Source organism: Misgurnus anguillicaudatus, chromosome 9, assembly GCF_027580225.2.
Source record: "Misgurnus anguillicaudatus chromosome 9, ASM2758022v2, whole genome shotgun sequence".
NCBI classification, from domain to species: domain Eukaryota; kingdom Metazoa; phylum Chordata; class Actinopteri; order Cypriniformes; family Cobitidae; genus Misgurnus; species Misgurnus anguillicaudatus.
In genome coordinates this window covers 16156915-16170905 of record NC_073345.2, presented here as the reverse complement: position 1 = coordinate 16170905, position 13991 = coordinate 16156915, and the positions used below count along the sequence as shown (strand labels likewise).

Below are 13991 nucleotides of genomic sequence, written 5' to 3'. Positions count from 1 at the left end.
TGAAGAATTTTTGTAACCAAACTGTTTGTGGACCCCATTGACTTACACAAATGGTTTAAAACATTCTTCAAAATATCTTCTTTGTGTTCATCAGAACAAATAAATTTATACGAGTTTGTAACAACATGAGATGAATGAGTAAATGACAGAATTTTCATTTTTGGGTATATTAGCTATAAGCAGCTGTGGGTTAGGCATTAATCTATAAATACTTTTTAATAAATCTATTATGTGTAGATTAATGTATTATTCATTTAGTAGAAAATGTATTATGTGATGGTATTGTTTTGCCATCTGTTATTACATTATATTGTACTTACCAATAAAAACATACACATATCATTGAAAGTAGATGTGCAGCTTTTTAGATAAAAAGCTTATTTTACTTTCTGCACAAGAGTGTGTAATTATAAAGCATTGTTTTGAATTATTCTTTCCTCATTCAGTCTTAGTTTCGACTTTCTTTGAATAATTTTTTTTATTTGTATAGGCTGTAAGCATCACAGATACACCTCAGGTTAAATATTACAAACGACCCAAACATCTGTAGTTATACAAGCCGTTAAATCTATACGCATAATGCATCGCCTTTTTAATCTTTTATGTGGAATGGACATTTTCAAACACTGGCCAATGCATGGTGACATTTCATGATTAAAAAAAAACTTTGGCAAGAGACTCATTACAAATAAAATTTATTATTTTCATGATGCCCTGTTATGTCTTAAATAAAAGAAATGTATTTTTGTATTATAGCACACAACTTAACACAACCAATATGGTCCACAATAAAATTTACAGATGAAGGATAAAAATGTATTCAAGAAGGGCACACTTGGCAGATAAAAAATTCAATAACTATTAATGAAATTTCCTTGGGGAAATATTGTACTTTATGCAATACAATGAATAGTTGGATGGTAAATGTAGAACCAAAAAGCATATTTTATAATAAAGCACAAAGAGCGTGTACAGTACTCATACACCTTACTGGGAATAACAATTTTTGCTGGTTCATTTCTTCAAAGACAAAAAATTCTGTATTCATATACCTTTTCATGCCATCCTTTTCATGTAAGGTGTTTAGCAGTGTCCCAGAAAATAAATCTAAATCAGTTAAGACAACAGAAAAACATCCTTAACTATTGAATTGAAGACCACAAGATGCCATGGGTTCATCTTAAACTATGAATCAAGGTCTCTTAACCAGGCTAATAGGGATTATTATAAAACTAGCACAACCTGGAGATGATGGCAAAGGTAACATGAAGATCAAAAAGAGATATTAAGAGTGAGTTTCATGCTCACAGCTGTGTGCGGCTTGTCCAGATGCAAAACTGTTCTCCAACCTGAAAACATCTACACTTCCTAATCTACAAACTTACAACAGTATGTACATATAACTTTACAGGGGTGAAAAATGGTTCCTGTAGCTCAATTGGTAAAGCATTGCGTTATCAGTATGGATTTTTACATACTGAAAAAATGTAAACCTTGAAAGCACTGTAAGTCGTTTTGGATAAACGCGTCCACCAAATGTTTTAATGTAAATGTCCTATTTAATATTAAAAGCAACTATCAAATTCACAATGCAGACATGCATGACAAGATGCACAATGTGTTTCACATTTACAATAAGTCAATGCTTAAGTCATTTTAAGCATTTAAGTCACTATTGATACCAAGCTACATTGAAGTCTCTGGTGTGGCTCTAGATTTCGGCACCTGCTCCGCCCCTCCATTAGCATTTTGTCCATTAGCGTGCTGAGGTCCTTTGGAACGGGACCAATTAGGAAACAGCAAAGTCATTTCACTAGTTTTGCAGGGACTCTGGGTGGACCTCTTCATACTCAGGAAGGGACTCCCAGATAAAGAGGGAGGGGAGTTGCAGGACCCCCAGCCTGGAAGATGGGCCGATGGCTGACGAGAGCCCATGCCTCTACTTAAACTCGGGCTGGGCTGCATCAGTGCCAGGGTCTGCTGACTGCTAGTCATTGAAATGGAGCTGGTGTCTGTGAAGCCCTGGCTCGCACAGCCCATCTGGACGCGATAGTTGTACGCTTTCCACCCATGTTGTTTCCTCTGCCGACACTGACAGTGCAGGATCCGAATGAAGGCCTGTTTGAACTCACGGCTATAGCAGGGGTAAATGATTGGGTTTAGGCAGCTGTTGAAGTAACCCAGCCAGAAGATGACTCTAAAGAATGTCTCAGGAACACGTAAGCTTTCGTTGAAGGATCCTGAAAAACAGGGAAAATAAAAGTTCATCTTTATGTGAAATGCTGTATTTTTTACCAGCAGGTGGCAGACTTTATCAACAAAGTTTTTCTGGAAACAGCTACACAGAGATGAATTTCTAACTGTTCAGAGTTATTTTTTAGCCATACAAGAATACAAAAAACAGAATCTCTCATCACACCAAATCAGTCATCACATTTAACATCAGAATTGCTTCTGAATTCTTGTATGACTCAGTGGTGGAGTATTGGGTTAGCAGTGCAAAATGGGTTAAAACTGCAAGTCACTTTGCAAGTCACTCTGCAATATATAAAATCAAAACTGTAAACTAGAATAAATTATGTAAAATGACATCTGTAACACTAGCATATGTATATAATATAACTTGTAACGAATAATTGACGACAGGCCGGTGAATTATTAAAAAATAATGCACACCTAAGGTGGTAATGTGGCCACGGCCAGTCGCAAAGCGAAGTTACATCGGGGTGTGCATTATTTTTTTAAATTTTTCGTCAATTATTCTGCTTATATCACGATTACCACAGACATTGCTCTGGTGGTAATTTTAAGACATTTGACCGGTCAGGTGTGCGTTTATCGAAAAATAATGCATACCCATGACACACTCAACCAATCATATTAAAGCATTCAACAGCCCCGTGGTATACCATAATACAGTTTAAATGATATATGCTGTGTTTGGATTAAAATTTTTAATCTTTTCCATCTTCCCAAGGTTTTGCATCTATTTTTAAGCCTCTAATTCCAGTTAAGCCTGTCTCTGTCATAAAATGTCATAAATATTAAAATAATCCATAAAGAGCTTAATTTGAATATTTTGTTCCTTTTTCCTGTGCACTTTGAAAGATTTATTAAAACGGTGTATGCTCAAGTCCTCACATTTAAAAGAATTACATCTCAAGAAAACTTTTAAAGTCCTTTTACTATTCTACTCCAAGCAATTCTACTTAAAGCTGCTCTACTTAAATGAATACAATTAAATTAATAAAACTACTTTAATCAGTGACACCTAATTTTATTATTATTTACATTTTTTCACTTAACCTCCTAAATCCTGGTGTGTCCACATACGTGAACATCACATTTTTTGTTGTTCGCATCATAAAATTTAATTCTGTGTAACTGGAACCTGTTATACCCAAACAAATGGACAATTACACTGCTTCATGTTAAAAAAATGTTTATTATATTTATTAGTTTTTCCTAACCCCAAATAGCTGAAAGAAATCTGAAAAACAACAAACCAACGCTCGGGTCTTAGGAGGTTAAGGTGAGAAAAACTTAAAGGGATCCTCCACTTTTTTAAAAAATATGCTCATTTTCCAGCTAACATAAAGTTTAACATTATGCTGCCTTTACACCAGCCATGGTAGAGGCGGCAAGCGCAGGTGATTTACATGTTAAGTCGATGCAAAGATGCGATTAGGCATCCTGCAGCGCGGTAGGCGCAGCGCGAATTGACATTGCCGCGGGAAACGCAAGAGTTAAAATCTGAACTTTGTCGGATTTCCGCGCAGCATTAACAAATCAGGACCTTGCTGTAGTAGTGATGTGATTACTGGAAGCAAGCGGAGTCACAGAAGCCCCTCCCATGACGTGAATTTCTGCGTGAATGTCTGGAATGACTAGAATTCCACGCGCGGCTTTCACGCGCGAATGAAGCGAGTAAACTCATATGTTCAAGCGTCCAACAACGCGTGAATTACGCGATTTTGCCGCCTCTATCGCGGCAGGTGTAAACGCAGCATTAGATTTTTACCGTTTTGGAATCCATTCAGCTGATCTCCGGGTCTGGCACTAACACTTTTAGCATAGCTTAGCACAATCCATTGAATCTGATTAGACCATTAGCATCGCGCTCAAAAATAACCAAATACTTTCGATATTTTTCCTATTTTAAACTTGACTCTTAAGAAGTTACATTGTGTACTAAGACCAACGGAAAATAAAAGTTGTGATTTTCTAGGACGGTATGGCTAGGTATGGCTCTCATTCTGGAGTAATAATCAAGGACTTTACTGCCATAACATAGCTGCAGCAGGCGTAGTGATATTACGCAGTGCCCGAAAATAGTCCCCTTGGTAACTTTCAATAGCAGGGTACTATTTTCTAGGGAAGGTGGGAAATGAGCATATTTTTAAAAAAGTGGAGTGTCCCTTTAAGTAATGACCAATTGAAGTAATTTTAAGTTGAACCAATTTTACTGTTTACAGTGAATCTATTTGAAGCAATATGCCATAAAAGCAATGAATGTTCCAACTGTACCATTTATAATTCTCAACTCATTCTTAGGTTCATATTCCCTCGGGTTTTCAGAACATTAAAAAAGGTCACAAAGATCTATCATACTTTTCAAAGTCTGGCTTGTAGCTCATCTCAGCTTATGAGTTTACCAACTCAGTCTTCCCTGAGGAATAGATCATTTATCACTCACTTCATAAACTTTTTTGGCGCTTGTTTCTTCTACTCTATATCTTTTAAGTCTCGTAACTTAAGTGATATTTAACTTAAAAGTCGTACATGTTCATTGTCTTAGTTTTGCATGTATATGGTAGTTGAATGATGTTCTTTACTTGAAGGAATAGAATGGATTACTGATGCGGGAGATGATTTAAGTGTGTGTCAGTTGACAGCCGAATGAGTCTTGGGTTCATTAACACACTTCAAGAAAAGCCACGGGTGTGAGGTCTCAAATCAGCTTTTCTCCCTGCCAGTAAGTCAATTGATTCATTCATTAAATTAAGACTGTTCCTTCCATTTCTACATCAAATGTCTCTCAGCCATTTCTCAGCCAGGGAACGGCTATAATTTAAGACAACCTTCCCTCTTCAGGAACAACTGAATCAACAAATCATGTCTTCTGCAGGCACATTCAATGTCTGGAGGAAACGTATTTGTTTCCTTAAATTAATGCCTTCAATTCTGTTTTTGACATATGACATTTTGAGAACCCGTATCTGAAATTACCTTGCAATATCTTGTTGAACATGAGTGCTTTATGTTGTTTAGTTATTTAGATTACTGGTAAATAAATAACCAGTGAAGTGCACAGTAAGAACACACTGTTTGATGGATACACACTTGCATGGCCTGGTAGCACAGTGGTCATTGATTTTTCAATGATCGGTATCACAAACTCTATTTGGCCAAGCATGTTGCCTTACAGAAAAGTAGTGATCAATGTTACAGTGCAAAGGTAATAAATTGTTGTTTGCATGCCTTGTGAACCACAGCATGGATTAGATATTAACTGACTGTCCACAACCAACACGTATTTGATGTTGATGGTGTTCCTGTAGATCCAGAGCATTGCATCAGCAGAGTAAAAGGTTGTGTTTGATTTGTAAAAACATGCATATTGATAAAAACGTATAGCTTAAATGCACGGTTAGTCACTTTGATTAATACCACCTGCCAAATTAATGTAATGTAAATCTGAGTTTCTGAGAAAAACTCAATCTTACTTAAATAAGAAGTAATGCTGAGTTTAAACTCAGTGTACTTATCCTAAACTAATGAAGAGTCATCATTAACATGACTCATGACTCAACACATGAATTCATTGTTAATTATTACATTAACTTACATCATGTCATGTTGTACTTAATGATGACTCTTTATTAGTTTATGCTTTAACTCTGAATCTTGTTTAGGTACTGTAAAAAGAAGTATATGTCTTAGTTTATTATGGACCCTTATTATTAAGTGTAACCGAAAAATTTAACATTTGCCTGGGAACACTGACCATAATGACCAAAACGTTGATGGATTGTAAACAACAATGGCTTAATAATTTCTTTCAGATGTTCCCTTCAAAATTCAAAGAAAGCTAAATTAAATTACCCTGGCATAAGAAAACAGGCTATTTGGAGGAGGGAAATGAACTCCTCAAAAGTCAAACACATGGGATATATTTTTCTTCCAAATATCACTAATTTGCAGGAAAAACATATCTGGCCATGTCATAATGTGACCTTTAAGAAGGCTATTCAAAGCATGAAATGAATATAGGATTAAGTTTTTTGACCAGATTGGGGGTATTTGTGCTGGGAATTGTACCTCATCTATATTCCCACACCTCATCAGAAATCTCAGTGTTCAGATACAAAGTGAGCCTGGGAATGGGAGAACATTGAAGACTTTGGCATCTCCAGTGCATTCCACCAGAAGACCTCAGTATGTTACAGGGATCTGATTCAAATCACCATCTTTATAGTGACACATCCATTACTGAAGGAAATGTCCACACAATGTCCAAATCTCACATGTACATTATAAAAATCCCAGCATGTTGAAGTAACAATGATAACCGTCCAAAGTCAAAGCTATTAGATTCAAGTATAATACAAAATAAAAATTGAAAGGGAACATATGAAGAGCTCAGATGCAAAGTGCTTGACTGACATGTTTTCTTGTAAATGTGCATTTTTGATCAAACTCTTAATGGATTCTGCCAACAACAAACTGATATTTCTGAATGCGCTGAAGCTGGGATTAAGCAAATTTAACGTGAAAGTATTTGATCAGCGTATAATATGTGCCGAGAGCATTCTGTAAATATCATTATAACAGAGGTGGTTTTTAGAGGCTTTTGCATCTGAGCTCATCATATACTCTTTCTTGCTCATCTGTGTGTGTGTATATACACATATATACAGTACTGTGCAAAAGTTTTAGGTCACCATGCTCCCATTAGATTTGTTGTTTTTGCAATCATATATAATTATTTCTCAGTCTCTTTATTAGAATACAACCAGAAAATACAGGAAATGTGTATAAAGTATTAAAAACTGTATAAAAGTATAAACTGAAGTGTTAAGTATTTAGGGTAAACTCCACTTACATTTGAGCAATAGAAGGAGACTGCAGGATCTCTTAAACCTAAATGAAATTAAATCCTAATTTCTAATTCTAATCGAATGATTTCAGGACTTTAGTCTCCTCAAAAAAGCTCAAGATGTGTTTAGTGCCAAGAGAGGTCACACTAAATACTGACTGATGCATGAAGAAAATTGTTTTGTTTCTAATTTTGTGTACATATTTCCTGTATTTTCTGTTTGTATCTTAAAAAAGAGTAAAAAATAAATATGGATGGACATTAAAACTTTGCTAAATCGACAAAGCTGGTGATGGTCGCCTAAGACCTTTGCACAGTACTGCACATATATATATATATATAAAAGGCAGCTATATATATATATATAATTGAACCAACTTCTGCTTCTGTCTGCTTTTTTAATACTACGAATAAAAAATGCAAAAACACTTCAATTATTATACCAAAATGAAGATGCTGTTTCTCAGATATCAACGCAGCCAAATGTTAAACTGTAAGTAAATCATTAAAGATTGTAGTTTCTTCACCAAGCTGAATTCCAGAACAAGTATGTGAATTAGACGTTTGAGCTGGAAACAAATAGTTTTTTCTGGCAACGGGTCACATTCTAAAGAGTCAGGGTCAGGATCTTGACATTCAATAAAACTGCTATGGTTATTTTGGATTATGGTCATAATAGTAACAACAGCCTTGCAAGTTTTCGTAGTAACTGATAAATAAAAAAAAAACTAAAATACCATATTATCATGGTATTAAAAGGCATTATATTCCTGTGGTATTGCAGCACATAACAGAGCAAACTCCACCCGTATCTCCAGTTTTGATTTAATAAATGTGCATCATGCATTGACTGCCTATAACAGTATGCCTTGGGACTAATTTTTGCCACTATTATAATAAAAATAATATGTGAATTCAGGTTAATGGGCCCAATCTGCATGAATTAAACCTATAGCATTAGGGTAGTGCATGAAGCCAATATCTAAAAAAAACTTCTGATCAACCTCCAACCGCCCCTTAAAGTGTTCTGTTACTACTCTGCTAAAGATCCACTGATGTCAGGATCAAACGTTGATCCGATGTCAGGATCCAACGCTGATCTGACGCCAAAATACACCGTGGATCCGACGTCAAGATCCAAGGTTGATCCAACATCAGGATCCAACGTTGATCCAACATCAGGATCCAACCTTAACCCGACTTCAAAATCAATGTCGATCTGAATTCAAAATCCAACACAAGTGGATACAGCAATCTGACAACATAAATGTTTTTTCCAGTATCAGTCTGTGGATATTTATTATGAAATATTAGCTTACATCCTAAAGGGTTTCTGCAGGTCTTAAATAGTCTTAATCAGGGCCGTGCACGGGGGGTGGCCCGGTGGCTAGAGCTACTGTCTTTCTGCCTTCATCAGCTGAGGTGCCCTTCTTATCAACCGCCAACCCTCGCTTAAAGGAATAGTCCATTTTCTTAAAAGAAAAATCCAGATAATTTCCTCACCACCATGTCATTCAAAATGTTGATGTCTTTCTTTGTTCAGTCGAGAAGAAATTATGTTTTTTGAGGAAAACATTCCAGGATTTTTCTCATTTTAATGGACTTTAATAGAGCCCAACACTTAATACTTAACTCAACACTTAACACTCTGGGTTTTTTCAACGGACTATAAACGATCCCAAGCGAGGCATAAGGGTCTTATCTAGCGAAACGATTGTCATTTTTGACATGAAAAATAAAAAATATGCACTTTTAAACCACAACATTTTTCGTCTAGGTCTGGTCCAGCGCGACCTACCTAAATGCGTAGTGACGTAGAGAGGTCACGTGTTACATATATAAAACGCACATTTGCGGACCATTTTAAACCATTAAAGGAACAGTATGTAAGAAATTTATATAAATGAATCATAAAATGGCCCTGATATGTCACTAGACATTAAGAAATCATTTTCATTTCAAATACTTGTATCACTGACAACAGTGGTCTGGCCAGGATATTCTCATTTAAAAAGTGGAGTTGCAGCCCTCAACTGATGTTTATGTTGTCATTTTGTGTATTGACCACCAGTTGTGTAATTGCAGTACCAGTTTTAGCCACAAGTTTTGTGATTGCAATACCAGTTTTGGCCACAATCCTACATACTGTTCCTTTAAGTGACACAAAGACATTAATTAGTATCATTCCACATACAACAACATCGAAACGGTCCTCTTTCAACCATAGACTGTAAAAAAGATGGACGACGCCTGTTCGCTCTCTTCCATTGGTGAAAAGTGAAGCCGCCAGTTGCCCGATATGGCGCTGACATCTTGGGTCTTGAGTCTGCGCAATAGCGATTTCGGGACCAGTCATGCGCAGTAGTGAGCAGGAAGGGAAGGCGCGAAGTCAAAACCCCGCCCTCGCTCTCGTAGAATGCGCATATCACTCGATATCACAGCTGTCAATCATGACGTGACACCACCGTTTTTATATCATTAAATAACTAACTAAACACAAACCTTTTTTAAAAACAAACATTTGAATTTACATCAGCGTGATAAAAACTACAGTAAATGACATGAACCAGCTTCTGAAAAAAGATAATTGAAGTGTAATTAATTTTTTTAGTAGGTCTCAAGTCCCATTGAATAACATGGGGAGGCGGGCTTTATGACCTATACTGGGACCGGTCACTGGGGGGCGATCGAGACGTTTTGGCTTCACTTTTCAGGGCTTGTGCGGCACGCTTGCTTTCAACACACCTTATGCCTCGTTTGGGATTGTTTATAGTCCTTTGAAACTCCGTTGAAAAAAATTGTTAAGTGTTGAGTTAAGTATCAAGTGTTGGGCTCTACCAAAGTCCATCAAAATGAGAAAAATCCTGCAATGTTTTCCTCAAAAAACATAATTTCTTCTCAACTGAATAAAGAAAGACATCAACATTTTGGATGACATGGTTGTGAGTAAATTATCTGGATTTTTCTTTTAAGAAAATGGACTATTCCTTTAAAGTGTTTTGTTACAACTATGATAAAGATCCACTAATTCCGATAATCCACGTCGTCTTTTCCCAGCCGCTCCAGTGCATCTCTCACAATCTGTGTCTGATCTTTGGAGAGTGGGACAGTTTTTTGCATTCACAGATTTATTATAACCTCAGTTGTTGATCAGCTGAATTAGTATTTTGGTAGTTTGTTTTTGTATTTCGGTCGGTAATGATTTGCTCCCTGTCTTTTAAAATTCCTAACAACTTAGCAAGCAAACAGGTACAGCTGTAAGATGTCTGCTAAAGAGCTGTTTTACATCCATTCTAAATCAAAGACTTCTTCAATATATGACATCTTTTAGGAAACGTCTCAGAGACGTATTGCAGATGAGCAAACAATCAAAAAACAACATCTTGCAGATGTAAATACAGACATCAAATAGACATCTCCGAGATGTATGTATGCTATCAGTAACAACAAAATACTCACATTCTTAGAATTACAATGCTTGTCTGATCAAATTAAAATACCCAATCATAAATAGCACGAAATTTGGCACACTTAAAAAATATAAAAAACAATGCCTTTACAAAAAAGGAGACTAAGTGGAAAGGGAGGCTGCTAAAGGCAGTTCAACATTGTAAACATGAATTCAAAGCTCCTGCAAGCCAGCAGGTAAATCATATAAAATATTTAGCAGTTTGTCACACTTTAATTCTTGTTATTAAGTATATTATAATCACTTGTCTAAGTTGTTACTAGTAATCTATAATATAATCATATTTTATTAAAACCATATTAATAGTACCACCCTCTTTTAGTGCCCCCTTTTTTTGTTTGGGCCACTGGCCCTCAAAATGTGCATGGCCCTGTAATTATTACCACACCATTGTGAAAAATGTAAACACTGGAAATAACAGTTGTTTTTTGGTTAGTGTTATGGTTTTAAATTACATTATTTTTGTTTCTGATATTTTGTTATACCCAATATAGTTAATATATATGAAATCAATGAGTTGGATGCATAAATACATTAACAGTAAAACATTAACACCAAAGCAAAGCTTATGCTGAAAATGCTGGGTTCTTTCAAACTATGGCTGGGAAAAATATAAACATATTCAAGGTATTTTTAACACAAATATTGGGGTTATCATTATTAAAATATTTATAAGCACGGCCAAGGGTCCAAGTCTCACTATTAACTAACTATTAACAATGACTTTTGTCTCAGTACACTTATAATGTTTCATAGTTGTTAAGTTTAGGGATGGGGTGGAATTAAGGGATGTACAATAAGGTCATGCAGAATAAGATAACAGTATTAACAAACAGCTTATCCACTGTAAAAAAAAAGTTTTTGCACTTACTTGTTTAATCAACTATGAAGTCATTTCAACTATCTTGGCAAGTGATGAGTTGCTGTAACTTATTAAATCTTATTAATTCAACTTATTAAAGTTAAATTTGCTTTAGTTATGCCAACTTTATTTTATAAGTTAGGCTACAGCAACTCATCACTGGTCAATACAGTTGACAATAAATGACTTGCAAATCCAAGTTGATTAAACTTAAAAATTTAAAAGCAAAATGATTTTTTACAGTGATATGCATGCTAATAAGCAACAAGTTAATAGTGAAAACTGAAACCTGAACTAAGGTTTACCCATATAAATAAATATATAAAAATAAATGTTGTGTTTACTCTAAATATGTCAAAATGACACATTTCATTGTTATATAAATATATATGTGTTCATTTGAAAATAAAATGTTTGATTTTGTTGACATAAAGGTGAGTGTATGTTATGAGTAAAATAAAAAAGTCAAACTTTGAGGGACAAAACAGTACGTACCAATTGGTAGTGCGAGGAAAAATGGTAACCAGCAGAGGATGAACATCCCCACCACAACACCAAGTGTTTTAGCAGCTTTCTTCTCTCGGGAAAATTTAAGTAATTTAAGAGTAAGTGAGCTTCTTATATGGCCTTTACCAGCTGCGCTGCAGTCATCCTGCGTCTGCGAGCCTTTATAGTGAATCCGGAGCGTCAGCTCATTGGAGTCCATGCGCTCCTTCATCACTCCTGCCTCCAGATTTTTAGTAGTTCTTTTGGCAACTATATACACCCGGCAGTACATTGCTAAAATAACCGCTAAAGGGATATAGAAGGAGCCCAGCGAGGAGAACAGGGCATAAAACGGCTCCACTGTGATGAGGCAAACTGTTTCGTCCTCCGAGGGCGGATCTTTCCATCCGAGCAATGGTCCGATAGAAATGACAATGGCAAGAACCCAAACCCCCAGCATTGCCAGGAGCGCCCTTTTCTCCGTCACGATACTTGGGTACTGCAAAGGGTAGCGCACCCCAATATATCGGTCTATGGAGATTACGCACAGGCTCATTATGGATGCGGTGCAGCAGAGGACATCCAGTGCAGCCCAGATATCACAGAAAATCCTTCCAAACACCCAGTAGTTGAGAATTTCCTTTGTGGCGGATACTGGTAGCACGGTGGTGCCCAGCAACAGGTCTGCCATGGCTAAATTAATGATAAAGTAGTTGGTTGGAATCCGCAAGTGCCTGTTGCATACAACGGACAGGATCACGACAATATTTCCCACGATGGCAAACACAATAAAAGCGCCAAGAACCATGCCCAGTGGAACCGCACGACTGAGGTTGAACGAACTCGATTCGGTGCCGTTTCTTGCCGAGGTCCAGTTGGAGACGTTGGACGCCTCTTGCGATCGCAGTTCCGGAGGAAGTTCGGAAGAATCATTGCTTAAGAAGTTCACGGCATGATCTGTATCAGAACTCATGTCGCCTCTGCAGTACCTCCATACCAAAACAAGATCAGTCTCTACCTTTAAATGCGTAAATTGTTATATATGTGCTAAGGAACGCATGGAGGTGAACGATGTTCTGTTGCGTAACGAGCGCGCAATAGAAAAAGTCCAGAAGTGGATACGGCGCATAAAGTACGGTTTAAAACATGTGCTGTCCGGAGTTGCTCGGCTTGGTTCGGTGAGTTCTCCGCAGTGATGTTTCAGACTCATCCGGCGCACTGCTTCTAGCCACTCCTGCAATCACAGATGCGCTCTCCGACCAAGCCCCCTCCCCTATGCACAACTTTACGCGCTGGCTACAGACAGCCACGGCAAGAGCAAAAGCACAACGCTGAGGATTTTCACGGCCTGTTACCCTGTACATCCATTTTGCCATCGTGAAAGGGCGCATGCATTATGACGAAGTAGGGGACACTGGTGACCTAGAGTGTGTTGTCAGGTAATCCAATATACAGTCACTAGAGGAGAGCATGCCAATGACTGTGTCAACAGCTCTATTCTTAGACGCATTTGGGATTCAAAATATGGAAAACTTGCTAGCAATATCAAGGATGTATTGCTGGTATAGGTGCAAATTTAGGTCTCATGGGGAATCTGTTTCAATTCTAGGAAAAGCAGTTATACAATTCCAAACATGTTGCACGTGCCACATACATATATTGTTAGCACTTCTGATCCACATTTGTCTGGCCTGTTGCACACTGTTGAACTGCAGAAAACTCAAAGTCACTCACACTGGCAAGGTCTCCACACTGTCCGATCTTTAAATACTGCCAGGAGTGTCCAGATATTTTCACAAATCATTTGTAATTTTATAAACAAGCCACTAAGTCAATCTGTTAGCAAATGCAGCCAGACAGCAATATGCTTTGACAGTGATGAAGTACTTTGCTGCTTCCGCCAAAAAAGCGTGAAAATGAAAGAGATAACTAAAACAGATGGATGAAACACCTGAACGTCCAATAATTTGTGCAATAATTAAGGTAAATTACAGCTAGTGAGAGCAGTGAAAAAGAAAATATCCTTCTGTGTAGGTATACATTGATTATGCCGGAATAAATAATTGGCTCATTTT

At 37.0% G+C, this 13991-nt stretch overlaps 1 protein-coding gene across 1 annotated transcript; it reads right to left on the bottom strand.

The window, feature by feature from the left end:
* Window positions 1-682: 682 nt before the first annotated feature.
* On the bottom strand, window positions 683-13341 carry adra1ba (adrenoceptor alpha 1Ba). The gene is made up of 2 exons (XM_055179451.2): window positions 11926-13341; window positions 683-2240 (listed from the first exon to the last, which is right to left on the bottom strand). The coding sequence occupies exons 1-2, from the start codon at window positions 12887-12889 to the stop codon at window positions 1687-1689; spliced, it is 1518 nt and encodes a 505-aa protein (XP_055035426.2). The 5' UTR covers window positions 12890-13341; the 3' UTR covers window positions 683-1686.
* Window positions 13342-13991: the final 650 nt, after the last annotated feature.